The following is a 27,631-nucleotide window of genomic DNA, read 5'->3' on the forward strand; positions in this document are numbered from 1 at the left end:
AATAATCTTAGATTATATGGTCTTTCTTTATCTTGAAACATTTTTTGAATGTTTTCAGGCAGTGCATTATTTCTTGCTTCTTTAACATAACATAGTTTCAAACAGCTATTTATCCTAAAATTTGTCTTTCATAAAAAAATACAGTTCTATCATGTCGATCAAGTTTTTGTTTAATTGAGTTTTAGATTTGGAGCTGAACAACTTTATATTTTTGACGATTGGTTAATAGATAAGTTGAGAGGTTATTTTCTTGTAGACAAATCAATTAAAGACTGTGCACTGTCCACTGTGCAATAAAAATAATAATAATAATAATAATAATAATAATAATAATAATAATAATAATAACCACAATCTTATGCTGTAACAATGCACCTTTCAATAACCATGTCTACCTCATACAACTGCACCTTTCACTTTTTTTAAATTGTATATATGTTAATAAGAGCTGTCATTTGCCTATTTGCCTATTTACTGTACAGTGAGCGAAAATCAAATGCCATGTCTTGTTTGACCTGACTTGGCCAAATAAACATGATTCTGATTCTGATTCTAAAGGAAACCCCTAAGTCTGGTACAAGATGATGAGAGTGTAAACGTTTATTAGAGAACAACACAACAACAAAAAAGGCATCTCCTTCCAGTCACAAAGTATTACAAGTCCTTAAAACCTGGAAACTACTATCAATATACAGATTCAAGGAATACTTTGTGTTCCTTTAATACGATTCTGGACAAATTAAAGTCTAACCTCTTCAAATGTCACAGTAATGATCATTTTCATTTAAACATTTAATTTAACCAAAAGTAAAACAGAACAGCAGGAGAGATAAATAAACAATGACATTTATAGATACATTCATTGATAAATGTGATTAAATATGTACTTTGGTATAAATGTTTTGGTGCAGTGTTAAACATATTAAACATTATTTAAAAAGCACAAGAATACATACTCTTTATACTAAATACTATATTAAAATATAACATCCTGTTTTGTGGTATTAAAGTTTCACCATGAGACAGAGTCCAAATCCAGAGTGACAAGGTTAAAACAGGAATTAGCAACAACCCCCTGTGAGAAGCTTTATTTTAGGGTTTTGCCACTTTCATAGATACATTTCTTGATGCTGTCACTGATCCAGTCGCTGAAGGCAGAGACTCGGGTGAACACTGACGGTTTCCTGTCTCTGCCGCAGCCCTGTGGTCCAAAGCTGACGACTCCATGAACCTCCCATGTTGCGTTCGTTCCTGCAGCCGTGCAAGCGAAAGGAGCGCCTGAGTCACCCTGGAGGAGAGCAGGACAAGCAAATCAGCAAAGACTGCTTATGATGCATGAGGGGATGTTAAAATCTGGCAATTGCTATAAATCACGTCTGTCCCCATAGAATTGATAAAGGGCCATCTTTATTTTTCAATAAAAAACAAACTGACAACACCCCGAGGAAAATGTCGGCATTGTTTTTTCTTTAAGTTTGTCTGCAAATTTTGCAACACGAGATTTCTAATACTTCCATCTTGTTGCTTCAATTGTTGCTCATTGTAGCAAATAATGAATGTTCCTGTGTACTTTTGTCCAATTATGCCCGTAAAATGGGCAGCAATCATTTTAAGTAAAGGCTGAATGACCACAAACAAAACACTTTGCAGGGTGTTACATAAAAGCCCATTTAATAATGAGAGGCCAACACAGTTATATAATGTTTGGAAAGCTTTTTAAAGAGGATGGCGCTTGGATGTTGAATTTCCCCCCTCAAGCTCTGTTGAGTGTGTCAATTTTCTGAATTTCTTTTCTAACCTGGCATGCAGACTTAAGCTCATCCGGGGACTCGTAGCCAGCACAGAGCATGGAGGGCCTGAGGATGTCCCACCAATACGCGGGCTTACTGCAGGCCTGGAAGTCCATAATGGGAAGGGCTGCCTGGTTTAGTTTTTCAGCCACTTTTTGAGAGGGGCTCCCTGAGATGGTAATGAAAATTAAAACATTTATGTTGTAGAAGGGATAGACAATGACACATTTACAACATTAAGTAACCCTCCACTTATCATTGACATCACTGCTGAAATTAACCAACACACTCACATAAAATGACTGTAAAGAAAAAATATTATGTTCTTTTTCTTCTCTCTATTCAACAATAGATACCAAATATCAAATAAAAAACTATGACAACCTACAACCCTGCCTGAATCTGAAAATATGCTTGTGATATTACAGATCCTGATCAGACTGAAATGATCCAAGCTTAGGATTTTTATCTCCACCCACATTCACATCAAGTAGTGTTTTATTCCTTGGGAGTGGGTAGTGCAAAGCTGCAACAGCGATTTAAAAGAAACATTTACACTGTGGATAAAAGGGGTGGAGTTATGTTAAGTGGCTGGCTCCATCCCCTAGAACTGGCTGCAATGAAAAGTGATGCAAAAACATTTAAGTGAACAAAAGCATCACAATTTCATCACTAACGTGACCTCTAGTTCTCAAATCACCATCCCAACTATAGCCTCTTTCCACAGGAGTGTTTTGTGTGACTGCTAGTACCTCTCTCGTCTCCCCAGCCGGTGACGAAGCACATTGTTCCAGCGGGCTTCATGGCACCCAGTTCTGGTAAACATATGGGGCTGATCTCCCTCGTCATACTGACAGGCTTAGTCAAATGCACCAGGGCAATGTCGTTGGTGACTTCGTTGCGATCCTGATCGTGGACAAACCCTTCGTGGCGGATTATTGCATCCACCATGTAGCATTCCTCCACCGAGGGGACGTCCATGGAGGAGTTCATGTGGTGCTTCCCAAGACACATGCGCCAGTAGGAGGGTTTATTCAGTGGGCTGGAGAAAATAAATGTGAGGGAAAGATTTAATGAAGGATGTAATTGTTTGAGAGCAGCTTTTATTCTGGTTTTATTGCAAGCCAAGAGTGGGGATTACTTCCTTCCAATTAACCACCCTTGGAGAGGCTGTATTTGGTGTTACTTCTGGGTTTTCACATTTTTTGGTCATTTAGGCAGGAAAAACAAATTTATTGTTGTTAAATTTGCTACTGTAGGTACATTTATTAATTTTTTCCCCCCTAATTTATGTATTCATGACTTACTGACAACATTACACGTCCAATATGAATCGTTTCTTTAGTAGCCAAATGCTCCACTTTGATCATCAGCTAATCTGTATATGCCCATGTGTGGAGCAGGTACTGTACAGTGGAGTTTTTTTTGTTTAAAACACAATAGTTATGTTTTACTAGTTGCAGACTGAACAGCTAAACAATGGGTTAAGGGGAGTCCGGGTGAAAACTACCCAACATGCTCACATTGTTACTGGTTGTAATCACCTAAACATAACTAGCACATTATAGTTTTTTTTATTTTTTATGTCACAGTGAAGTTTATTTGAAATGGTCCTTTGGTCCAAAAACTGCAGAGATGGAGGACCTCAGGTTACAACATCTCTTTTCAAAGCAGCCAGTCTTAGGGGGTGGAGCCAACCACTTGACTTATCTCCACCCCTCTGCTCTATGGGGTGTCTGTGCTCCTTTTGAAACTGGGGTACGGTTTTGCGCAACCCGCTTTCAAGGTACATGTACAGGAAGTAAAGTGTGATGTGAAACTAGGTGGAGATAAAGGTGTGGGAATTGGACCATTATATTCCACTCTGGGTCTGTGATGTCACAGAACCTTGCAAATCTGAATAACCTCTTTGTCGTACCTCCAGTCACAAATCCTTTGTCAAATTTCATGGCCCTCAACTCTGGAACTCTTTAAATAGGTCTCTTAAGTTTGCATCATCCTTAAAAATGTTTAGGACCAGCTTGGTGGGGTATCCCTTATCTAGGCAAAATGAATAGGCTATTCTAATTGAAATGAAATTGCCATTTTATGGATATTTTTTGTTTGTGTGTTTACTGTGTTTTTCTTTGTTTCTTTTACCTTTTTTTTTCTTTCTTTTCTTTTTCTATTGATTGATTTGTTTTTGTGATTTTGTATTGAGGGGGAGGATTTTTTTATAAGCCCTTCGGGCTTCTTTTTCCTGTCCTGCACAATTATTTGTCCTTGTATTGTTAATATAATTACTGTTTTATCATTGTGCATATGAATAAAAAAAATAAAAATAAAAAAAAACTTACTGATATACATATTTTTATACTGACATGGCCACAAACAAAGTGGCAAAGTTGTGTATGCTAGTATTTATGAATTTGTAGTCTCTTCAAACACCTTATTATATGATCTTAAACACAGATTTTCCATATGCCGCATTTAAAGACTTGAGGTACTTCTAATTCTTACGCCATGAAACAGCGAGCTGCTGTTAGGATCCATTCTTCATGAATTAAAGAGCCTCCACAAGCATGTACGTAAGATACAGGGAACACTGGTGAAGCCTGGGGAGAAGACGTATATCAGTTTCACAGTAAAAGCTCTTGTCTGTCATGGATAACGGGGAACACAGAGAAGCAGGAGTTCACTATACCTGCATGGAGACCTGCCAGGGCCAGGAGTGGGGGACTGCCTCCTCCCCATTAACCGCCCTCGGAGTGGCTGTATTTGGTGTCACTTCCGGGTTGCCACAGTTTTTTGGCCAGGCTAAAATAAGATGGTAGAGGTACTAAACTTTTGCCTGTTATCAAGCGTTCAGACCAATGTTATATGTGTAAAGTTAAATCAGAGCTTATAAAATTAGTTAGTTAGTGATAGTTAGTTAGTGATTTATTCCGAACATGCAAATTATATATAACGTAAATATGAACAAGTAAAACAGAAATAATAATACAAAATGGCCGATCAAGACAATTTTACAAAACAAAACAAAATAAAACAAAAAAACAGCATAAAACAAAAAAACAAAAAAACAGCATAAAACAAAAAAAAACAGCACAGTAATTTCACTTCCATGTCCGAAAAGGACATGGAAGTGAAATTAAAATTATATAATGATTTCATTCACAACCTCTCCAGTTATTTCTTAATTAAATGGTTGTTAGCGTTTTCATTAACCGACCAGTTATATGTCGAACCCGGAAGAAAATTTAGTGCCTGATTCCAACAACAAATGCATTAAAAGAACAAAAAAACAGCCGAGAGGCATGTTTACATCAACCCTCCTCTTTTAATTGCCCCTTTGAGCCATTTGGGAGATGAAGACACTAATTCTTACAGTTTTGCCATATTTTCCTCTTCACAATGTGCCATCTACTTTCAGTAGGACACAGATCTGGACTACTGGCAGCCCCAACACGCACGCACTGTCTCTACAGGAAGGTAAATGATCATACTGTGTTCATAGGTCTTACTGATGGTAATGTTGTCCCATGGGTTCAGACGACGAGGAGGTAAAGTCGGAATCACACTGGGATCAGTGGTCCAATACCCACGAAATCCCCTCTGCTGATTTGCTCCGTTGCTAAGGAAGCGGATGACTACTGTGCTGCTTGTGATGGTGAAGGTGGGTGGTGGGGAAAAGCCACAGAATCGGCCTGTGGAACCAGAAAATATACCAGAAATATACATGTGTTTTCTCTTTCCCACCACGGTGACTTATAAACTATGGAGGATAAAGAGTAACATATGAATGTATAAGATGGAACATGGTGACCAACCCAGTGATGTCACGTTTTCTCCACCGAAGACCTCCACATAGTCCACGCAGTTTCCTAATATATTAACAGGTTGCAAATCAAAGTGAGTGAAGACTACATGGATACTTTTTGATGAAGGAATGCTGATACGCCATGTGCAAGCAATCTGAGCTTCGCAGTCATTTGGCCAATTTGGGGACATGATTTCGCCCTGATTGCTGCTGAAACTTCCTCCACAGGGAGCTGTGGTATGGGGGAGGGGGAGAGAGAAGAAAAACCAAAAATGAAACAAGCGTAATTTGTCTGAAGCACTATATGCTCAGTTGTGTTTCCCGTCTTACCCTCTGTGGGGTCCACTGCCCTCCAGGTGGCGGTAAAACCTGTGTCCACCACCTTGTCATCGGAGGAGAAGCTGACGTGAAGTGTGTCTCCATCACTTACCACATCTTTCGGGGGGACGTGACTGCAGTGGGTTCCTAAGAGAAACATGTAAAAAGAGATGTAAAAACTGTTTATGATAAACTCTTTTTCATTAAAGCCAGCACTTTAGTTTAGAACTGGGCTACATCTCAGCTGTCAATGGGCGAGAAGACTTAAACAAGTTTTTGGACAGTGGAATGAAGCCGGATAACACAGAAAACTTCAAGCTCAGTAAGACCATGAACACACACAGCTGAATTGGAATTCAATTAATATAAATATTAGTATTGAATTGGACTTAATCTGGCTGTAAATTCATTTACAGAGAATCACATTTACTGTATTGAACTTGTAGTAAACCTCTTTGGTTTATCTGTAGTGCCTGATGATTACTTTTGTTGTGAATCAGCAATTTCCAAATAAACTTTAGTTACTTTGGGTCTGGAACCTCGGATTCAAGAGGAACAATGCGGTTTTCGTCCCGGTCGTGGAACACTGGACCAGCTCTACACCCTCCGCAGGGTGCTCGAGGGCGCATGGGAGTTTGCCCAACCAGTCCACATGTGTTTTGTGGACTTGGAGAAGGCTTTCGACCGTGTCCCACGTGGCATCCTGTGGTGGGTGCTCCGAGAGTATGGGGTCGGAGGCCCTCTGCTGAGGGCTGTACGGTCCCTGTATGACCGGAGCAGGAGCTTGGTTCGCATTGCCGGCAGTAAGTCAGACCTGTTCCCGGTGCGTGTTGGACTCCGGCAGGGCTGCCCTTTGTCACCGGTTCTGTTCATTATTTTTATGGACAGAATTTCTAGGCGCAGCCAGGGGCCGGAGGGGGTACGGTTCGGGAGCCACTTGATTTCATCTCTGCTTTTTGCAGATGATGTGGTCTTGTTGGCTCCCTCGAGCCAGGACCTTCAGCATGCACTGGGGCGGTTTGCAGCCGAGTGTGAAGCAGCTGGGATGAGAATCAGCACCTCTAAGTCTGAGGCCATGGTTCTCGACCGGAAAAAGGTGGCTTGCACCCTCCAGGTCGGGGGAGAGTTCCTGCCTCAGGTGGAGGAGTTCAAGTATCTTGGGGTCTTGTTCACGAGTGAGGGGAGAACGGAGCGCGAGATCGACAGGCGGATCGGTGCGGCGGCCGCAGTAATGCGGTCATTGTATCGGTCCGTCGTGGTGAAGAGGGAGCTGAGTCGAAAGGCAAAGCTCTCAGTTTACCGGTCGATCTACGTTCCCACCCTCACCTATGGTCATGAACTCTGGGTCATGACCGAAAGAACGGGATCCCGGATACAAGCGGCCGAAATGAGTTTCCTCCGCAGGGTGGCGGGGCGCTCCCTTAGAGATAGGGTGAGGAGCTCTGTCACCCGGGAGGAGCTCGGAGTAGAGCCGCTGCTCCTCCACATCGAGAGGAGCCAGCTGAGGTGGCTCGGGCACCTGTATAGGATGCCCCCTGGACGCCTCCCTCGTGAGGTGTTCCGGGCATGTCCCACCGGGAGGAGGCCCCGAGGAAGACCCAGGACACGCTGGAGTGACTACGTCGCTCGGCTGGCCTGGGAACGCCTTGGAGTCCCCCCGGAAGAGCTGGAGGAAGTGTCCGGGGAGAGGGAAGTCTGGGGATCCCTGCTCCGACTGCTGCCCCCGCGACCCGGACTCGGATAATGCGGTGGACAATGGATGGATGGATGGATACTTTGGGTCTGGATCAAATCAATATAAATGATATTTTGTGTTGAAAGTTTTCATATAATATTATGGCTCTTACAGGACTGTCTCAGAAAATTAGAATATTGTGATAAAGTCCTTTATTTTCTGTAATGCAAAAATGTCATACATTCTGGATTCATTAAAAATCAACTGAAATATTGCAAGCCTTTTATTATTTCAATATTGCTGATCATGGCTTACAGCTTAAGAAAACTCAAATATCCTATCTAAAAAAAATTGGAATATTCTGGGAATCTTAATCTTAAACTGTAAACCATAATCAGCAATATTAAAATAATAAAAGGCTTGCAATATTTCAGTTGATTTGTAATGAATCCAGAATGTATGACATTTTTGTTTTTTTAATTGCATTACAGAAAATAAAGGACTTTATCACAATATTCTAATTTTCTGAGACAGTCCTGTATACCCACTCTGGTCTCGCAGTGGAAGTACAAGAGCGTAACTTTTGGACTTAAATATCTTAACACACCCATGACAATACAAATGAAACAATTGCATAGGGGTTCACTCCATTTCTTACTGCAGCCCACTTATTTGTTGCACTGCATTCAACCGTTTTGGGTTCGTTGTGGCCAAAAAACCAGGTTGTGACATTTATATTCATGTAAATCACATTTTAGTTGTTGCAAAAAAAGAAACTAAGATATTTATAGCCTATTTCGGCTCATTTATTTGGCTATAGTCATGCTTTTAGTTTGAGCCATATCCTGAAGAAAGATAGAGGTAAAAAAAGTTTAGCAGCCATGTTACACATGTTGTACAAAATTAGAAAGCTTTAGGAGATATTCACATACCCAGACTTCCTATTTGGTCTGTGAGGGTGACTTTGTCATTCCTACACATCTGACTCTCCTCCAGAGAGAAATTGTGGAAATGGAGGTGAACCAGTTTGCCTTCAGGCACCTGGATGCTCCACTGGCAGTGGGCTCTGTTGCTGTAGCTGCCAGGGTAACCCATGGAGGATATGGTACCACCTGTACCTGTCAGCTCCTTCGGCCCTCCACAACCAGATGCTACTCAGAGAAGACAGAAGATGAAAACCAGCAACACACTCTGAATTTGTTACATTTGTCACCCTGTGAGCAAAGAGTGTGAGCATAAACAGCTGGATTCATACTTTGCTGATGGTAAATATCCCTGCGGATGACACCTGTGATCCAGGGAATATAGGCAGAGGAGCGGGTGAACACGGACAGCTTCTTATTCATAACAAATCCTACAGGGCCAAAGCTGGTTATGCCATGAACCTCCCAGGGTGCATCAGGTGTATCCTGGCAGACAAGTGGGCCGCCTGAATCTCCCTTCCCAAGTCACAAAATAAAGATGACTTTAAAAAAAACAATAGCAATTTCATTGCCGGCCAGAGTAATGTAGCCAATCTGGTGGGAGTTTCTTTTTTCTTACTTGACACACAGACTTGAGCTCATCCGGCTCGGTGTAACCGCAGCAGATCATGGATGTCTTGACCTGGAACCACCAGTAATCCATCTTTTTGCAGGTGTCATACGGCACAACGGGTAAGGCGACCTGGTGGAGGGTTTCCGACGTCTTAGCGTTCAGAGACTCACCTTATAAAACACATAAAACCAGACTGATTCTACCAAACTGTGTAGTTCCACATTATGTCCAGCAGATGACATGCAAACTATGCAGCTAGAATTTCCAGCAGTGCAAAAGCTTCGGTCTGAGCATCTCAGACAAAAAATATCCCTTTAAGGCTGCAGTTTGTTACATCGATATAAACATGCAGGCTGCTAATAGGGGCTGAACATGAAGCAGAAACAGCACCTGTCTCAACTCTCCAGCGGGTGGCGTAGCATTTCTTTCCTTCAGGTAGAACTTCCTCCTCCGATGGCAGACACGCATATGATATCTCATCTCTTGGTATCACCTCCTCATCCAGCTTGACCAGGGCAATATCAAACTCCACCGGGGGCACAGTGGGATACTTGACGGCCTCATGATAATAAATGTCAGATATTTTGATGCACCGTTCACTCGGTTCAGTGAAGGTCAGGTTGTGTTTGCCGAGGCAAATGCGCCAGCGCTGCAGCTCATCCGCATATCTGATGGAGAAAATTGGCAAATGAATCACTAATCACACTTTACAAAGTACAGTAGACACACACGTCGCTGGTAGTTCGTTATGTAGACAAACACGAAGAAACAGGATATGGGGAGTATATATTTTTGCCTGTGGGAATTCCTGTTTTTACAAAAAATGGTCTCTCACATAGTTCACAGGCTCCACAGTGCACCAGCATCTCTCTGCATGTCACTGTGGACCATTAGCCAAAGCGCTGAAGCATCTCTAACAAGGTGCAGCTCTTACACTGTTATACCGGGAGCCTGAGGTAAAAGCTTAGACACAGATAGCCGCCTTTTGAAATGACACAAATGAGATTCCAGTAGGGCAGCATGGTGACTTCGTGGTCAGCACTGTCGGCTCACAGCGAGAAGGTTCCTGGTTTGACTCCCGGGTTTGCATGAGTTTGTATGGTCTCCTCATGCTTGCATGGGTTTTCTCCAGTAACTCCTGCTTCCTTCCACTGTCCAAAAACAGGCCTGTTAGGTTGACGGACGTGCTAAATTGGCATAGGTACTGTTTGGTAATAATAGGTATGCAAGTGTGCATGGTTGTTTGTTTATATAAGTGTCCCTGCTATGAACTGGCGACCAGTCCAGGGTGTATCCCCATCTTTCCCCTGTAATGAGCTGGGATAGGCTCTAGCAGACCCCCGTGACCCTGTACAGGATTGAGCAGTTATAGAAAATGAAGGGATGGAGCTTCCAGGATGCTGTTTTTTTTAAGCCTTTGCAGAAAATCTGAATGTATTCTCCACTGCTTTCTTTAGAGTATTTCCTGATGCACTCATTGCATGCACTTATTCACCTTATGAAACAGCGAGCTGCTGTAAGTACCCAGTTCTTATGAACGAGAGTCCCACTGCAGACGTGTGAGAAGGAGGGCTCTGGGGGACCGCCCAGCCGGACCTGAAACAACACACACACAGTCAGTCAGTGAATTTAGATGCAGAAAAGAACTGGAAAAGCTGACATTTCTGATATGTTGATCAAGCAACATCAGTCCTGGTAAATTTAGATTTAAAACTTTTTTTTTTTTTTTTTATTAGCCTACATTTATTAGAGCAGATTCTTACCTGTATGGACCCTTGCCATGGCCAGGAGTGTGGTATGGCTTCCTCACCATTCACAATGCCAACATTAGGAGAAATGGCTGGTTTCCCGCACATACTCGGCCACTCTGCAAGAGATTTGCTTGTGTGTAGATGAATACGTCAAATCTGCTGCTGACAGGCAAGGCACTGTGTTGCAGAGCAAGCCCTGTCACTCACAGACCCAGACACAATGATTCACATTTTTTTGGGTTTAAAAAAAAAAAGAATTCTCAGCAAACACAGATGACATTGCTGGTTACAGTGACCTGGTGAACATGTCCCTCAGGTTTCTACTGACATTGATCTATTCTCATGGATTTGTCATATCTACATGCAACCATGCTCTTGCAGCAAACTGCAAAGCAAAAATCATCACCGCATGCTGAACATACTGTTCAGATCTACATTTATTTTAGCCACCCTTAAAACACTTAGGCAATCTCATATTTTTTCTCTTCGAAGTACCAACACATGACAAATGGCGTAGCTCTCCCAAACGATGGGTTTAAAAAAAATCTCATAAGCAGGAGAGTCCATCTATAAAACTCTATTTGAGCAATTGGTTTGGCAGCGGTCCGGGCCACCTGGGGCTCATCCCTCGGGGAAGAGCGGCGAGAAAGGACAGTGAGGCAATAGGTGACTTCACATTGTATTCTCAGCACATCAAATCACCTTACTTTAGCTGCACACGGGAGATGAGAGAGGGCGTGTGAGGAGGGGATGAGGAGGAGAAGAAACAGGAATCAGATGAATAGTAGGTTTTTGTGCAGCAGCTTCCTAAGGAGTGTCAGAAACTCTTCATATTTGAAAAAGGAGTCTCTGCCAACATGATGACAGTGTATAAGAAAGCTCAAGAGACATTTGTAAGTAAAGTTAACACATAGGTAGATGTATGATAGCATTACATCGTCTGTGATGGTTTTATTGATTAAACACATTTAAGTTGCAAGTAAAAAGGTGCTGTGGTATACTAAAATTGGTAAATCGTTGGGGCAATTGTTTGAGGGTGAAGCCAGTAAGAACAGTGCTGTTAAAAAAAAAAGACTTGGCTACATTGGCTTCCTCAGGTTAAGACCTGAGCTCAGTGCAGGGCCCTCCCTGGGTTTGTAGAGGATGGCAATGCCCAGAACTGTCACTTAGGTAGAAGCACTGGGTGATAAAATGGGCGAAAAAAATCAGGATAAAAATATTATAGAAAAAAACAAAAAAAAAAAGACTTTAGAAATTCGCGAATTTCACGTTCATTCCCCAAAGCATCAGGCCATGTCTTAAAATTGCTTATTGTGTCTAGAAACAGGAGAAAATTGAAAAGTATTCACCATTTTTTACCTAATAATTAACTAGGAACTCTTAACTTACTGAGTGATTGTGGCAGAATGTGCGGCAAATGATAACAGCAATATTATGATGATGAACAAACCACAACACAAAAGGCACAACACAAATAGGCTTTTAAGGTTGTAATTGTAAATGTGCTCACAGTTTACATATAAAGTAGCTGTGGATCAACAGCAGCATTCGTTTGAAATCTCTTTTTTAGATCTTTCTTTTCTTTCTGAAGCACCTGCTCTCTGCAACTGTCAGCAGTACACTGTAATGGGGGCGGGTTCAGACAACCAGCAACCAAAACAAGGTGCTAAAATGGGCTAAAATGCTTTCTAGAGCTGAGGTAAACCACAAAGCTTTAAGAGCTCAACGCTTTTAAACACGTTTTGTTTTTTTTTTTCAATTTTACATTTTTGATATCAAAATACAAATCAGCATAGCTTCAACCCTACCTCAATATATCTGTAGTCAACACAGAGATACTTTACCTATGGAGATGCTGTCCCAGGGGTTGGGCTGAGCAGGCGGCTCAGTGGGAGCAGACAGACTGGGGTTCGTAGTCCAGTAGGCCCGGAAGCCTTTGCCTTCAGCAAGTAAGTCTGTTTGAAAACGGATCACCAGTCTGTTTCCTTCTGTCTGGAATGTATTAGGCAGGGTCGTTCCGCAAAATGGACCTAAATGCATTGAAATAACTTGTTAATAGTTAATAAACAAATGCATTATCAAATATCATGACGAACAAAAAGGCAAAAGCTTCATGTGTAATAAACCTGCTCACCTTTCTTTTTAATCAGTGTATTAGTCCAATTACTGATGTCATATAGCATTACGTTGTCATGGCACTTGGATTCTTGGGAATCTTTGGCTTCTAGGTCGAAGTGGGTGAATGTCAGGGAGATTTTTTTCCCAAAAGGTAAAACAACGTTCCACATGCAGTCGGTATTGACCTTGTAACTTATAGGCCAGTTCTGGGATTTGATGACCCCAGTTTCCTTTTCAGAAGAAAAGGCACAGCCCTGAATTTCTGAAAGAAGAAGTGGAATTAGAGAAAGTATATGAGATGCATGATTTGACAAATGTTGATAAGCTGAATTATCTGTGCGAGAAAATTTTGTGGAATCCACAAAATAATCTCATAATGGCTAAATGAAAGCAAGGGCTCCATTTAAGTTATTTTGTGATGATATACATTTTTTTTATTAAATAAGTGACGATACATACAGTTGCAACATTTGCACAGCATAGCAACTTGCCATGCAGTGTACATTAAAATAGTCATTTGTAAATGATTTCAAACCCATATTTTAAACAAGTCCAGTCCAAGACAAATAGCAAAAAGTTATCTTTAAAAAGAAAAAAAATCCCAGTTAGATTTGGCGTGAGCAACATGTTTTAACAGGTACTAGAAAAATGGTGTCATATTACTGGTCAAATATAGGAATAGATATACTGTAAAGGCATCATCCCAGAGAGACTGTAGTGAAAATAGGCTGGGTTCATGGTTGGGGTTTTTCATTATTTTCAAACTCTGCTCTTATACGTTTTTTTTTATTTTTTTATCAGATTCATATTCAATTCCAGTATTATTCTGACATTGTTCTTCCCTTTTTCTTTTCTGTTGGTTTTGATTTCTGCCTTTGCCCGTTCAGTTCCTGCCATCCAAGCCTGGTTGGAATCTGTAAATATACTCTGGTTCTTATTGTTCTCTGTCAGATTGTTTTAGCTCCTTTGTAATAAATGGTTTAGCTGTTTATCCACCTGGCTTCCTAGAGAGCATAGCACTTCAGCTTGTTCCTGTTATTGTTGTTGTTGTTTTTTAAAGGATCCTGTCTTTTCCCTGCTCCCTGTTGCAATGTTTACCTTCTGGACTCTTTTATTATCTTTTGGACATCTTTTTCATTATGTTTTACGCCTCTCCTTGTCGAATTTTACATGGCTGCAATTATGTTCCTACAATAAACGCAACCATTACAAGCGGTTCACCACCAAACAGTGTCACCAAATGTAAAATTGTAAAAGATTCACAGTATCTAGGGACATTTCCACACAGGGAGCAGGGTTACAGCAATAATTATATGGCTTTGATTCTTGAAATATACCATTTCTGTAATGGAATTTGATGTACGGGAATGCTTGTGATAACTGTCATCATTGATCATAGCTCAGCACTGCCGTCAAAAATGTCAAGTAAAACCACAGGCATTGTATAAAAGATGGACTTGATCACTGTGATGTGAGACATTAAAATACTTCCTTTCATTTTATGTCCAATCTTGACCTTTAGCCATCACTATATTGGTGACTTTGATCTATATGGAGCAGATGTAATCACATTTAGACAAAAATGTGGAGTGGCAGGGTGAAAAATGATTCTTCTCCCGAGGACAGTGAGGATAGACTTAAGCAGACCCTGGAGACTGGATGGAGGAATGGATGGATGGAGGGATGGAGGGATGGATGATCTCCTGATCTTTAGAATACAGCCTATTGTTAAAATTCTACCACACATATTAAAATAAACATGAACACCTTCTCTAAAGATTGTTGAGGTTAAACTGAGGGATAGTGGAAATGTCCCTGGGGTTAATAAATCAGAGTATTTCAGGAGCTCACAGATGTCATGATCTCAAGATAACAGCATAAAGAGATTATTTTGCCTCAGAACATCAAAGAGGTCCAACGTTATCATTGATGATGGTGGTCCATTATTACATTGGATATGTGTAACATGGACATCTTTAAGGGACCATAAAATATACAAAGCATTTGAACATATGCTTTTTTCAGGGGTGGTCTTTCTTTTCAGCAGGACAATGCCATATCCCATTCTGTTACAACAGCAATTACAAGACTGTAATTCATGTTTTGCGTTTTTATGATGAGGCACATAATCGCTTGAACGAGATATATATGCTTTGGACAGTCAGAGTGTTCTTCATTGTGTGTGTGTGTGTGTGTGTGTGTGCATGGGAGTGTTCCTTTACACATATATCAGTCCTCAGTACCTGCAATATCTTCAGGATACACAGCCTCCCACTTGGCAGAAAATCCTCGGTCAGTGAGGCGACCGTTGGACATGAAGGTGACAGATATTGTGTCGCTGGCGCTTATCACCAGTGGGGGAAGGATGTAGCCACAGTGTGTACCTGAGAAGGAAGAAGAGGAAGAATACGGGTGAAAGACAGAAGTAAATGGAGAAAGCGAGGTCAGGAATGGGGATGGTATTGGTGCTGTTATGAATGAATGAAAATGGAAGCTGTCCAGTGTTAGGTAAAAATGCTTATGTTTAAGATTAATGAAATAAGATTGTAGGTAGACGACATGTAAACCATGTCATTGGATCTCTTGCATTACAGTGACATAAAAACGCACTCCCCTCCAATTCTAATATTTTACTTACAGGACCTAATATGAAATATTCAAGTCCTTAACCAGTCTGGAAATTAGCTAAATACAACCACAGATAAACAAAAACACTTGTTACAGTACAGTATGTGCAGGGATATCAATGAGGGAGAACAAATGCTGGTATTAGTCGCAGTATTTAAAATGCAAATTGAAACACAGCATCGCAAATACACAATCAGATAACTCTTTGAATCCTTTTGCGGTCCTCTCAGTTCTAGTGTTGCTTACAAACAGTTGCACACTCGGCTAAGACACTTTCATCACCTAGTTGTAAGTGTTGCACAGGGAGTGTGAGCCTGGACCGCTGCGCTTCAGTCCTTGAGAGCTCAGCAATAGATAAAGCTGTATCAGCCCCACTGCAGCCAGTGAAGTGAGTAATGAGAGGTAATTTATAGTTTGCTGGGTTCTTCGCAAAGAAGATCTTGATCACCGGTTTTACAGCAAGAGGGGAAGCAATTTAGAAATGCAGTATCAGGGTTGTTGGCTCCACAAGATCCACCAAGCTCGAGAAAACACATTAACAGATGTATATTAGCCTCCCGTGCTTGAGTCAGGGGTTACACATTAAATTAAAAGGCCACTAATGAGAAAAGAAGTGCATATTATTAAACACTCTATTCTACAGATCTGAATGAAACAGGATAATAGAGTAAATACAGTAAAAATAAAAAGTGTGTTTAGCCCTGGAATTGCTTGGCTTTCAGCATAAATTGGAATTGGAATGAGATGTGAGACTATCTTCATCAATTAGAGACAAACACATGTCCACTGGAGTAAAATATGAAGTTCATGACTCACCGAGAATGTTGTAGTCGTCTGAGACGATCAGCCGATCTTCTTTGCACTGTCCGGTCTCGCCAGAGATGGCCATGTCTGTGATTTTGAACTTAACCAGGAATCCTTTGGAGACGGATATCCTCCAGGAGCTATTTAAATGAGCAGGATACGGATTTGGGAAACCCAAGGACTGGATTACTCCTTTTCGTCCATGAAGAATTACTGGACCTTCACTCCCTGCAGTGAAACAATTCAACCATATTATTTTAATTGTTTTCAGGAGAATGAACGGTGGGTCAAAAGCAGGGTTTTCTCTGCATTTGATTGCTATTTACTGGGGTTTGCTTGGCCACTGAAACTGATCCATCTGCTCTCAGCCTAGATGCAGTGATGAACAGATCTCTACTCCTATGCAAAAACCTGATTGTGATCCTGCTTTGTTGCTGTAAAATAATCAAAAATGATAAATACCGTCTACCTTTTTAATCTTTCATCTTATCTTCTCCAGGTCCTACAAAGTGCTTCACGGTGCCTTTCTCAGTCACACTCATACAGTGCCTCTTATCTATATGCTTGAACATATTGGGGGCATCGTGAGGTTCAGTGTCTTGCACAAGGACATTCTGACGCACAGTCTGAGTATCAAACATTTCATATTTCAACTGGATAACAATCATTTTGTCACTAGTACCACTGCAAAGACTATCATCAGAATCACAAGACTGAACGTCATATGAGAATTTAGATCATGATATTACACTTTGTTATACATCAGTATTAGCTTTCAGGAGACAATTATTGTATTATTGACATCGTTGAAAGTGTGAAAGCTGTAGCCATTGGGGTCGGATTATGAATCCAGGGAAAAACACTTTGTTTTTTGATTAGTCTTTTTTGCTTTTTGCTTCTCAGGCCAGAACTACTAAGTTTAAAGGCCTCGGGTCAGTTTTTACATCTAATCCCCTATTTTTTCAGAAAAAGAAAACCCAACAGTATGACGCACAAATCATTATATTAGAAGTTCATCCATAGGAACCCTTTATTTTTTTAACTTTAAGAATCCATTGCTCAAAAAGAGTTAAGATCCCCATGGATCTTCTGTTTGAGAGTCATTTGCGTTTGTTTATTAAAGCATTTCCTGTGAAACAGAAGCCGGTGGGAGTATCTTTAAAACCTGCTCTGAGAATGCCTGAATCTCCAAAGTACTGTCCACACTACACTGATTACTCTTCTGCTTACTGTTAAATCTATATAGATTTGTGTGTGTGCGTGTAATTATTGATTTTAAATACTTTATCCTAATTATACAGTTTTTTCAATTTATTTAATACCTTTGTCGCTCTGTCAAATTAATCAATCATGAAAGATCTGTCTTGCAGGAAGGCAAATTTTGAAGAAAACGTCACATGACTATGACATTTACAAAGACATATTTCATTTACACATCTGAGAGCAGCACAGCTCATCGGCTCCATGTCTCTAGTGCTTTTTAATTAATGGTATTATCTATGATACTCTGCTTTCTTTGCCAGTTCTGACAGTTTCATCAGTCCCCTTCCACATTTGCTTCCTGGGTTCAGTTGGTTAAAAAAAACATTGAGTTTGTATATTAAAAAACTGAAAAGATCAGACTCTACATTCTATTAAGTGAAGTCCGCAGCAACACTATACTAATAAAGAAAATGTTTTTTTTGACTGCTTCCTCTCAGGCTCAAAAAATTCCACAAATCTTTCTTTCTGGAAAACACCATGCATTCATTTCAAGTGAACAAGAGGAACATGAAAAAGGGGGTGTGCCAGGCTCGGGAAAAATACCCACCAGGAGTTGTCGGGGACAGGGGGGTTTGTGGGGTGGATCTCGCTGTGACTGTGGCCGTCGTGGTGGGAATAATGACGGGTGCAAGGCTAGACTTGGTGTAAGTTGCGCTGAAGCCTCGTGAAGTCAGATTGCAGTCAGATTTGAAGCGAACGACCATAGCGTGGCCTTTGGACTCCACTGGCTTCGGCATCCTCCCCCCACATAATTTACCTGTGAAAAATGTTGAGCACGTAACATAACACGGAGGTTTGCACAAGAACACTCCCAAAAGTCAGTTTCTAGTATTTGGAAATCATTCATGCTACAGTAACAATGAAGTCTGTGCAGACCGATTTAAATTCATTAGGTTTTAAATAGACTCCAGAAACTCTGTCTGTTGTAAGGCTTCTCAAACTTTTAATTGAGCTCATGTTTTATTCATGGACTGACATAGTTGTGGATGCTGAGCAAAACCATAGTTCCATCACATCCTCTAACATATTTTCCAGGTCTTTGCACATCCGGCTTTAACCGTAATGATAAAAATAGTGTTGTGTGCCTAATATACAGCATCCCTTTTCATTATGCAAGTTGGTTAGAGAAATCTTTGTTTTCTTTTTTGTCTTTTGCACTGAATTCTGGATGTGCTGCAGTGTGGATACCTATTACAGACGAGCCAGCCTCGTGGACGTCGCAAACTTGAACAAAGTCTCCACAGAGATCAGAGACGAGGTCAAAGGATGTAAAAGTCAGCCGGACCCTCTCGCCTTCAGGCACTGTGATTCTCCACTGTGACAACAAAGAAAAGCAAAATGAATACACACCCCAATTATCACGGTTTTCAGGTAATTGAAAAGATAAAACAATAGGTGTAACAGCTACAGCCACCATGTATCTACAAAGGTGGAAAAAAAATCGATGTTACATAAAAAATCAATGTTAATTGATGTTACAAACAGCTCTAAACATCATCGTTTGTTTGTTTCTCTTGCCTCACGGTAAAAGAGGCTGCCTTTCAACGTACCGTAAGTCCTAAATAATTCCATCCCAGATTCTCGGTTGCAGGACCAGACGGTGATCTGTCAAACTAAAGCCCAGCTGTGTGTAATGATGATGACGGGTTTTACTCCACGGTACGGTGTGCATGCAAGTGCAGCGTACAAACACACTCTTGAAAACTGATTCTGATTTTGTGTAATTAGAGGAAAGTCGAGACCACAAACAATGATGAGATGACATTGTGAAGATCTGAATCTAATGGATTTCTTTTGAAGTGAAAATCTCAGATCTTTATGTTTGTGGAGAGCACGTTTATCAATACTTACACACTATGCATAGTCTCTATTTTCTCGTATATTTTATTGTATTTAAGACATCTTCCAAGTAATGAACTGCAGTTAAATTTGCAGAATCAATTAAAGTTAGTTGTCTCTGACTCGATTTCCCTCCAACTGGTCATCTGTAGTGGTCAGATTTAACTAGTATATTGTACCTAATGCTAGTATAAACCTAGGTTTGCCTCTTCACTTCTTATAAAATGTAATTTAGAGGTGTTACAAGATAAATAAGGGTGCAGGTTTCCAGTCAGAGGCATAGTGCATTGTGACATTCCTTGCAGTTCATCCTCAGTTTTACTTCACCGGCGTTTCATACAAATGTCACAGTGGAGTTGTCAGATTTGAGCTGAGGTTGTTTTTGAGTGTGTTTATACCTGGTATAGGGCTCCGTTAATGTAGTTCTGCTCCGGGAAGCCTGGTGTCGTCAGATTGCCCTGATCCCCTTGGAGGAAACCGCCAGCGCCGACTATTTCTGGCAGCAGGGATGAAGGACACTTCAGTTGCACTGACAACCGAAGGTTATCCACAGTGCAATCCTCATTCTCATGTCAGAGCCAATGCAGTTTTCAACTATTGCAAGAGATTTTCTTCCGCAGTCTTACCTGATGTGAGCTCTGGAGCCACGGCTTTGTAATGAGCCTTGAAGCCTTGGTCTGTGTTTCTGTCATTGGCGATGAAGTTGACTGTTAGGTTGTTTGAAAGTAATACCATAGGCTTTGGTTTGGTGTAGCCACAATATTTACCTAGAGAAACCACACATTTATGGAAAAGGTGCTTAGTTTAAAAAGGCAAAAAAAAAGCAAGTTTGACTCTGTGACTCTGTTTGGACTCCTCAAGTCAAATCTTAATTATTTCATCTGAAAATACAACTAAAAGGTGCTATCCATGCTTAAAATGGCTCCAAACAAGAAAAAGTAGTGGATGAAATTGCATGTCTGCTGCATAACCCCACCCACCTGTTCAGGTTGGAAAAATATTTACCAATGTGTCCCGTTGTGTCTCGCAGTGAGACGAAGTCTGCCGTGCAGAGCTTGGTTTCCTCCAAAGCAAAGTCCTCAAACCACAAATGAATCACCTGCAGCAGGAACATGCAGAGATGCTTCAGCTTTCTTTTTTCTCCTCACACATTTCACACTGAGCAAATACACAGTGTGAAATGCATGTGAAAACACGTGTGACATATGCTACTGTGATCTTTTTTCAAATGTATGTTCATGTGTGAAAAAACAGCGAAATTATGGGGGGGGAAAAGAGAGGAAAAACAGCCTCTCAGTGAGGCATGCAGGAAAAGCAGCCATCCTGGCAGAGAAAAACGAGATCAAGGATTTTATTTCCTCCTCTGGGTCTGGAGAGGAGAGCTGAGGAAAGTGAAGGAGACAAGACAGCCATCTGTCCGTGATGCTGCCACTGCATTTGTCCCAGCTGTCCTCATTGCTTGGCCTCACATTAGACGGTTTCCATAACAGTAACCCGAAGAACTGGTTAGAAAACAGGCGCAGACTCTGTCTGAAGCCGACACGGTTGAACTGTGTTGATCCCCGCAGCTCTTTGAAGCAGAAATAAGGAATTCAAACTGGTTTTCGAGAGAAAAAATATCTTAAATCATCTGTTGAATTATTAAAGACAACAAAATAAGTGACTATTGTTATTGCAGTTATCCCTGAAATGATCGTAGTGCTTATAATATTTTTAAACACACACTGGAGCAGGGAATTTGTTCCAGCTTTTAAAAAAATATTTTGTAGCAGACTTTCATTTGTATTTGTGTGTTAAAGTGATACTGCATCCATGCTTTGTACCCTGTATTTGAAATGAGAATTAACAAACGAAGAAGATGGACACTTTTCATGCCAATAATAAAGTCACTAGACTTGTAACTCTTTTTTTGAAGGAGAAATAATTTATCTGTGAACAATATCTAATTAATTATTAGTTCTGCATGAGAGACGGATGGTTTAAAGGAAATGTTAACTCTAAAGAGGCGCTTTCCAGTGTTTGGAAGGGTAGTGATGATGATCTCCATCACCTTGTCAGGGTCCACAGTGATGATCCATGTGCACATGTTGTCGTTGTCATAACTGCTGGGGTAGTTCCCGCTGGTGAAGGTGCCTGACTCTCCCGTCTGCTCCTGGAGACCCCGGCACTGTGGCGCTGAAGCACAAAAATGGTTGCTGAGCTATCTTTCTGGAAATGATGACGACATGAGATCTTTCTGGAAAGCAGTCATGATACTCACTGTAGAGGAAAGTCTTTCTTTCATTTCTTGAGAACAACAAGCTCATGAGCTTCAGAGCTGATTTGGAAATGAATTCCTGTATAAACAGCAACCACCACCTCAGACTCAGGATAGTTTTGATTTTCACTTATTATTATTGGTAAATTAAAAATGATTAAAAAATGTCTCATGTTATTTTGTAGTCATGAATAAAAACCACAGAGAAGCCTCGGTAACAGCACTGATTATGGACGCTAGCAGCAGGCTTCCTCCGGTGGGATGAGCAGCTTATGTAATGAGCCTGGAGCACAGCCGGATTCAATATTAATAAATCTGGGATATGTTTCCATTCAGCCTTATACAAATATGTACATTTTGGAATGTACCCCTCCCTTTTCGCCCAAAGAAAGCCTCCGGCAGATACAGGTGACCCTAAGATAGAATAACCCGTAATAGACGATGGCTGGACAGATGCATGACATCTTAATATGGCTGATAAATGTACTGATGAGACGAAGAGACAATGACATCAGTCTGCAAATCTGTAACTACACGTAGCTCGTTTTATATGCAACACACTTGTATTGAAGGGAGCAGAAAACATGTGATGCTGGAAACAAATTAATTCCATTGCAATCAAACAAACAAATGGAGAAGGAAGTAACTCAATGTGCTTGGAATATGGTAAAGAAAGACTACAGATTTTTGGTTATTACTCAGACAAATTGTTGCTTTTTGTTCATTTTCATGTAGAAGCTATTAAATACTAAGCCTTTCCACTTCTTGAATCCTGTTCTTATATTCACCATTGAACATATACCGTAGAAGAAAAGACCCACATTTGTAACAAACATCTACAACGATTGAGCACATACTACTTTGTCTAACAGATACACATTTTTGTGATGTGCAGCCACAACAACCCCGATCCAATGACATACAGACTCTATATGATGCCTCAATCAGGGATGTGAATGTTAGCTACAGATATTTTAAGTCCAGAAATGTTTAAACTGGAGCCTTTATGAATTTAATCTTTGAACAGATTACTGGTCAGACCAAATGGACACAAGCTCAGTGGCTCAGTGATACTAGTTCCTGCACGAGTGATGCGGTGCATAGAATAGATCATAAGTGACAAAAGGTGAACAATATATGACACAAAACAACAACATGTAAATGTGAAATAACCACTACATAGCCAGCAAAGTTGTAAAGTAGTAAAGATTATTTCAAAAGTTATGTTAAAAATGAAAAAGATAATTCTAAATATAGAAAACTTAACAATACTCAGTAATGGCTGCAGCAATATCATTTCCTTTCACAGATGAATTAATAGTTATCAAATTTAATTATAAAAGGAAACGAACTGAAATAAGCAGGACTGAATCATCCAAATGATCTAATGCACTCACCTGACAACACCAAGCACTCCAAATCCCATCTGTATGGCTTTTAGTCGTTTTGTGTCTCTTTAAGTCTTGATATTATGTTTTGTTTTTCATATATTTGTACCCATGAACCCTTTGTCAATTCACCTATGATCTGAGCTTTCTCTCTCACACAACCCACATGCTGTGTTTGACTGAGACCGAGGGACATTGGGAGGTTTTTATTTGGAGATGCTGAAATACTGTTGCCAAGAAGGGGAGGGAGACTTGGAGTGCTGCTGTAACAACCTTCTGCTCACAGTGCAGGCAAATGATGACGCTGCAGCTTAATGCGCACATTATGCTAAAGCATTTATCAGACCCAGCTGCATTGACTTGTTTCTATTCCCCACATACTTCAGCGAGACTTGGTTACTCGTCACACAGTCACTGGCTGTTAGACGTCCTTTCTTGAACCGCTTCTGGCAGATGGTAGAAACTGCATGTAGGGACACCCTGGTGCCAGTTAGGGGCTAATCATGTAGCCATCACAATATGATCCTTTTCAATGTTTATTTAACTTTCCCATCGTATCTGCTTCCAATACATCAACTTGAAGAGCTTGCTGCCTAAGATATGCCACGCCTGGCTTGATTGTGTCAAAATAGTCCCCGCTATCCATCCAGTCTGTCATCTGTGTTTTTAGTGTGGCGCAAATCTGACTGTACTTTGACCTAAATCTATCTGGCAGCACTCAAATAACCACAATGTGGACATGCAGATGCTTCATGTTCCCCATTTACACCAGGTTTGGTTTGGTAAAATCATATATAACATTTGTTTTAGCACCAGAGACAGGTGCATATGAGGCTGAAGGTGAAGCAGTTGTGCAGGTATGTGTTCAGAAGTTAAAACAGCCTACAGCTGCAAATGTTGGCATGCCGGTGGCGCTGAGGGAAACGTTGGGGAAACCTCTTTTTGCACATAACGCAGATAACATTTTGACATAACTCAAATATTTCCTTTTATACTCTACAAACGCTTTGGCTTTGTCAGTCAAAACAAGACCATCAATTTATATTTCAAAGGAAAATTTGTACACACACACACACACATATATATATATATATATATATATATATATATATATATATATATATATATATATATATATATATATATACATACATGTGTGTGTGTGTATATAGTATAAAACCAAAAAGCTAAGTGAAACATAAAGAGGATTCAGACCATAATAAACTATAAAACACTGACCCATAACTGTAAATCTTTTAAAAGGAAAAAAACAAAAAGACTTTGTAAATCTGAGGTAAAATATAGAAATAGAGATAGTCCTAATCATAATGGATGTAAAAAAATGTCATTATATAAACAATTGAATAGTTTCTAAGTTACAGCCCAAATTATTTTAGTGTGTGTGACGCCTGATTCTTGTGAACACAAAAAGAAATCAAGCAAACAACAGAACAGCACATCTTTTGATTATAAACACTTACCTTTTATATCTGAAGAATAACTTGTCCTGTCCATGAAGTAAATGCCCACGAGGCCCATGCAGACAGCCATCATGCCCACAAAGAGAATTACCAAACATTTTTCAAGGGTGTTCAGAATCTTGGGCCGACCCATGTCTGTCGCGGTGGCGGAGTGGTACCAAACTGTCCCTCACGCAGCAGTCCACCAACTGATTATCAACACACAGGTACTGTAAACCATACCTGAACTTTGACCACGCAGATAAACAAGGAGCTCGCTCTGATGTGGTACTGCTGCATCCCTGGTGGGGAGCGGGATGGCTGTGAATGAGGTGTATCTATCATAACTGAAGGGTCTGTTCACACTACAGGTTATCCATCTAATGGACCAGCTGGAAAACTTTCAAAAGAACAATAATAAGTAGAAGTTAAACAGCTCATCTACAGTACGTCACAGTTCAGTTAGTTGAAATGGATTTCTTATAATAAATACAACATTGGAATTATTTTCCTTTTTAAAAAAAAAATATAGGCTTATGTGTTTGCCAAAGTCTTGGGAATCATTTGATGTATTTCAGTTTATCATAACTCTGGAGTAAGCAGCAAAGTCATTATCCTGTGTGTTATTTATATCTCTGCCACAAACAGGGCTCAGCAGGAAGTTTGTTGGATGTCATCATCTTTATATCATCAGTAAACCTTCATCCAAATGTTCATGTCTTACCTCTTAGGGCGGTGTTCCAAACTAGACCTTCAAACAAGATTATGGTCCATTTTTCCCAGAAATCAGTTTGGTAATTAAACAAAATGCCACGATTTACAAAACAAAACCAAAAAAAGGGGAATGGCCCAACAGATTACACCTGTGCTGTAGAGCTAAATGGTCCATATAGCATGTATAAGAAGAACTGGACAAAGCCCCTTTGATGTCACATAAAGGTTTTTTAAGGAGTGCTTTTGAAGCCTGCTGTTTCTCAAATGTCACGACCAGTGTTGTGCAAGTTCATACTTCTGATGAACTAATTCAAAGTTCAGTTCACATAGTTTAAAAATGAACAGTTCACGTTCATAGTTCACTATTTTCATTTTGAACTAGTTCAAATTCAGTTCATTTCAATATTTTTAGGTGAGAAGTACGAATGAAACGCCCCCCCCAATCCCCCCCAATCTTAAACCGTTTACCGTATACCAGTGGTCTTCAACCCTGGTCCTCAGGACCCCCTGTCCTGCATGTTTTAGATATTTCCCCTCAGAACCCTGATATAAATGACTGTCATTAACAGACTTGTGCAGACCTGGATGACAAGCTGATGACGACCATTAATTAGAATCAGGTGTGATGATGCAAGAAAACATCTAAAACATGCAGGACAGGGTTGGAGACCCCTGCTGAATACAATCATGTATTGTTCTAGTGGATTTTCAACTTTATTCAGAGGCTGTAAATCTCCAACATTGTAGTGCATTATCAATTTGTCTACCTGTCACTGGGAAATCAGACCTCTTGGTCTTTCTGGAACTTTTTTGATTGTTAAGGACTCGCAGATATTTTCTCCCACTGGGCGGATGCTTTAACTCCACATGACGTTTCAAATTTGAAGTTGACGAGGCAGACGCTCAGACTTGTTTTCTCAGCGCAGGTGGACATAATTTGCACAGAAAGGTTAGTTTCCTACCGTCAGACTCTTTGGGAGACGATGTGTAAAATTCCCGCAGATAATAATAAGCGGATCATCATCTGACGGCTCGCTGACGCTGCGTCTGCAACGTCTCTCTTCACCAGTCAAGGCTGATTTATGGTTCAGCGTTAAATCGACGGCGAAGACTACGGCGTAAGGTACGCGGTGACGCGAACCATACGGTCCGCACACCGCGTACGTAGGTGTAACGTGGAACCATAAATCAGCCTACATTTGTAAAGACTGCAACGGGCTCGTCGAGCATTTTAAATGTGCGCGCCGCCCGCTGGTGAAATAAGAAGGATTATTCCGTAATAATTGGACCTAAACAGTGAAACTCACATAATCTGAACAGATCAAATTCCAGTTCATGATCTGCAGAATGAACAAGTTCACGTTCAAGTTCTTTATGTGTAAATATGTTGCGTTCAGTTCAACGTTCTCACAGAAATGAACGTGTTCAATGAACGCGTTCATTTGAACGCGTTCATGCACAACACTGGTCACGACATTCATCCTTATGAAATCTGTCCGAGCAGCTGGCAGAGGTTAGCTAGGAGCTGTGGTCACCTGGCTTTGTTAGACCCTTTGCAGTAGGGGTATAGCAGTAGGGCAACCCTCACGCCGTTGCAGGATGACTGACTGTTGTCCAGCAGACTTCCATAGGATCCGCCGTGGCTTCTCCAGCCCATCGACTCTAGTACCGCTGTGGAGCTGCCAATGAATATTTGCCATTTAGCCGACACTCGGTTAACGCAAGGTGCCTGCTCTCGGCTAAGTTTCAGTCTTGGAGCCTTTCAGGTAACTGTGCTCTGTTAGTGAAATAAACATCACAACCAAATATGAATTCTGTTAGGTCTTTAATAACACCACAGTTATGCTCACAGGCACCACTGCTGAGCAGCTAAAGTGATGACAGCTAGCCATTGACTGTGCTGGCTTCCAATCAAAAGTCAGTGCCGATAGTAAAGTATTGGCCTTTTTTTTTAAAAAACCAGGCTGTAAATATGTTTATTTCAGCTGCAAAGATATTTTAACATGGGGGTCAGTAGAGAATGACTCACTTTTGGAGCCAGCCTCAAGTGGTCTGCCACTGTCTTAGCTCTGCATTAGCTTCAACCCAGAAAGATGTGCCAAACTCTGGAATAAATAGTTTTGAAATTTATGATTGTTTTTAAAAGCTGAGAAGTTCAGCGACATTCATCAAATGTATCATTAAGAGATTTCAAATAGCCTGGAATAAACGACTGACGGTTAGGGTCATCAATCAAGAACACACTTGGAAGAATAAAGTCTACAAAACAGACTTAGCTGTCGGCTCTAACA

The 27,631-nt window shown here is 40.7% G+C and overlaps 1 protein-coding gene across 1 annotated transcript; it reads right to left on the reverse strand.

The window, feature by feature from the left end:
- Positions 1 to 634: 634 nt before the first annotated feature.
- On the reverse strand, positions 635 to 24,780 carry zgc:154142 (uncharacterized protein LOC555481 homolog). The gene is made up of 25 exons (XM_061726498.1): positions 24,648 to 24,780; positions 21,572 to 21,696; positions 20,527 to 20,620; positions 20,148 to 20,288; positions 19,920 to 20,017; positions 18,871 to 18,997; positions 18,230 to 18,439; positions 16,432 to 16,647; positions 15,231 to 15,371; positions 13,004 to 13,249; positions 12,714 to 12,899; positions 10,882 to 10,985; positions 10,614 to 10,714; positions 9,509 to 9,786; positions 9,125 to 9,288; positions 8,838 to 9,021; positions 8,515 to 8,733; positions 5,920 to 6,054; positions 5,600 to 5,821; positions 5,294 to 5,476; positions 4,474 to 4,586; positions 4,290 to 4,384; positions 2,543 to 2,832; positions 1,799 to 1,959; positions 635 to 1,288 (listed from the first exon to the last, which is right to left on the reverse strand). Exons 1-25 carry the CDS (start codon positions 24,778 to 24,780, stop codon positions 1,088 to 1,090), a joined length of 4,167 nt encoding a protein of 1,388 aa, XP_061582482.1. The 3' UTR covers positions 635 to 1,087.
- Between the last annotated feature and the right edge of the window lie 2,851 nt (positions 24,781 to 27,631).

This window comes from Cololabis saira, chromosome 1, assembly GCF_033807715.1.
Source record: "Cololabis saira isolate AMF1-May2022 chromosome 1, fColSai1.1, whole genome shotgun sequence".
NCBI lineage: Eukaryota > Metazoa > Chordata > Actinopteri > Beloniformes > Belonidae > Cololabis > Cololabis saira.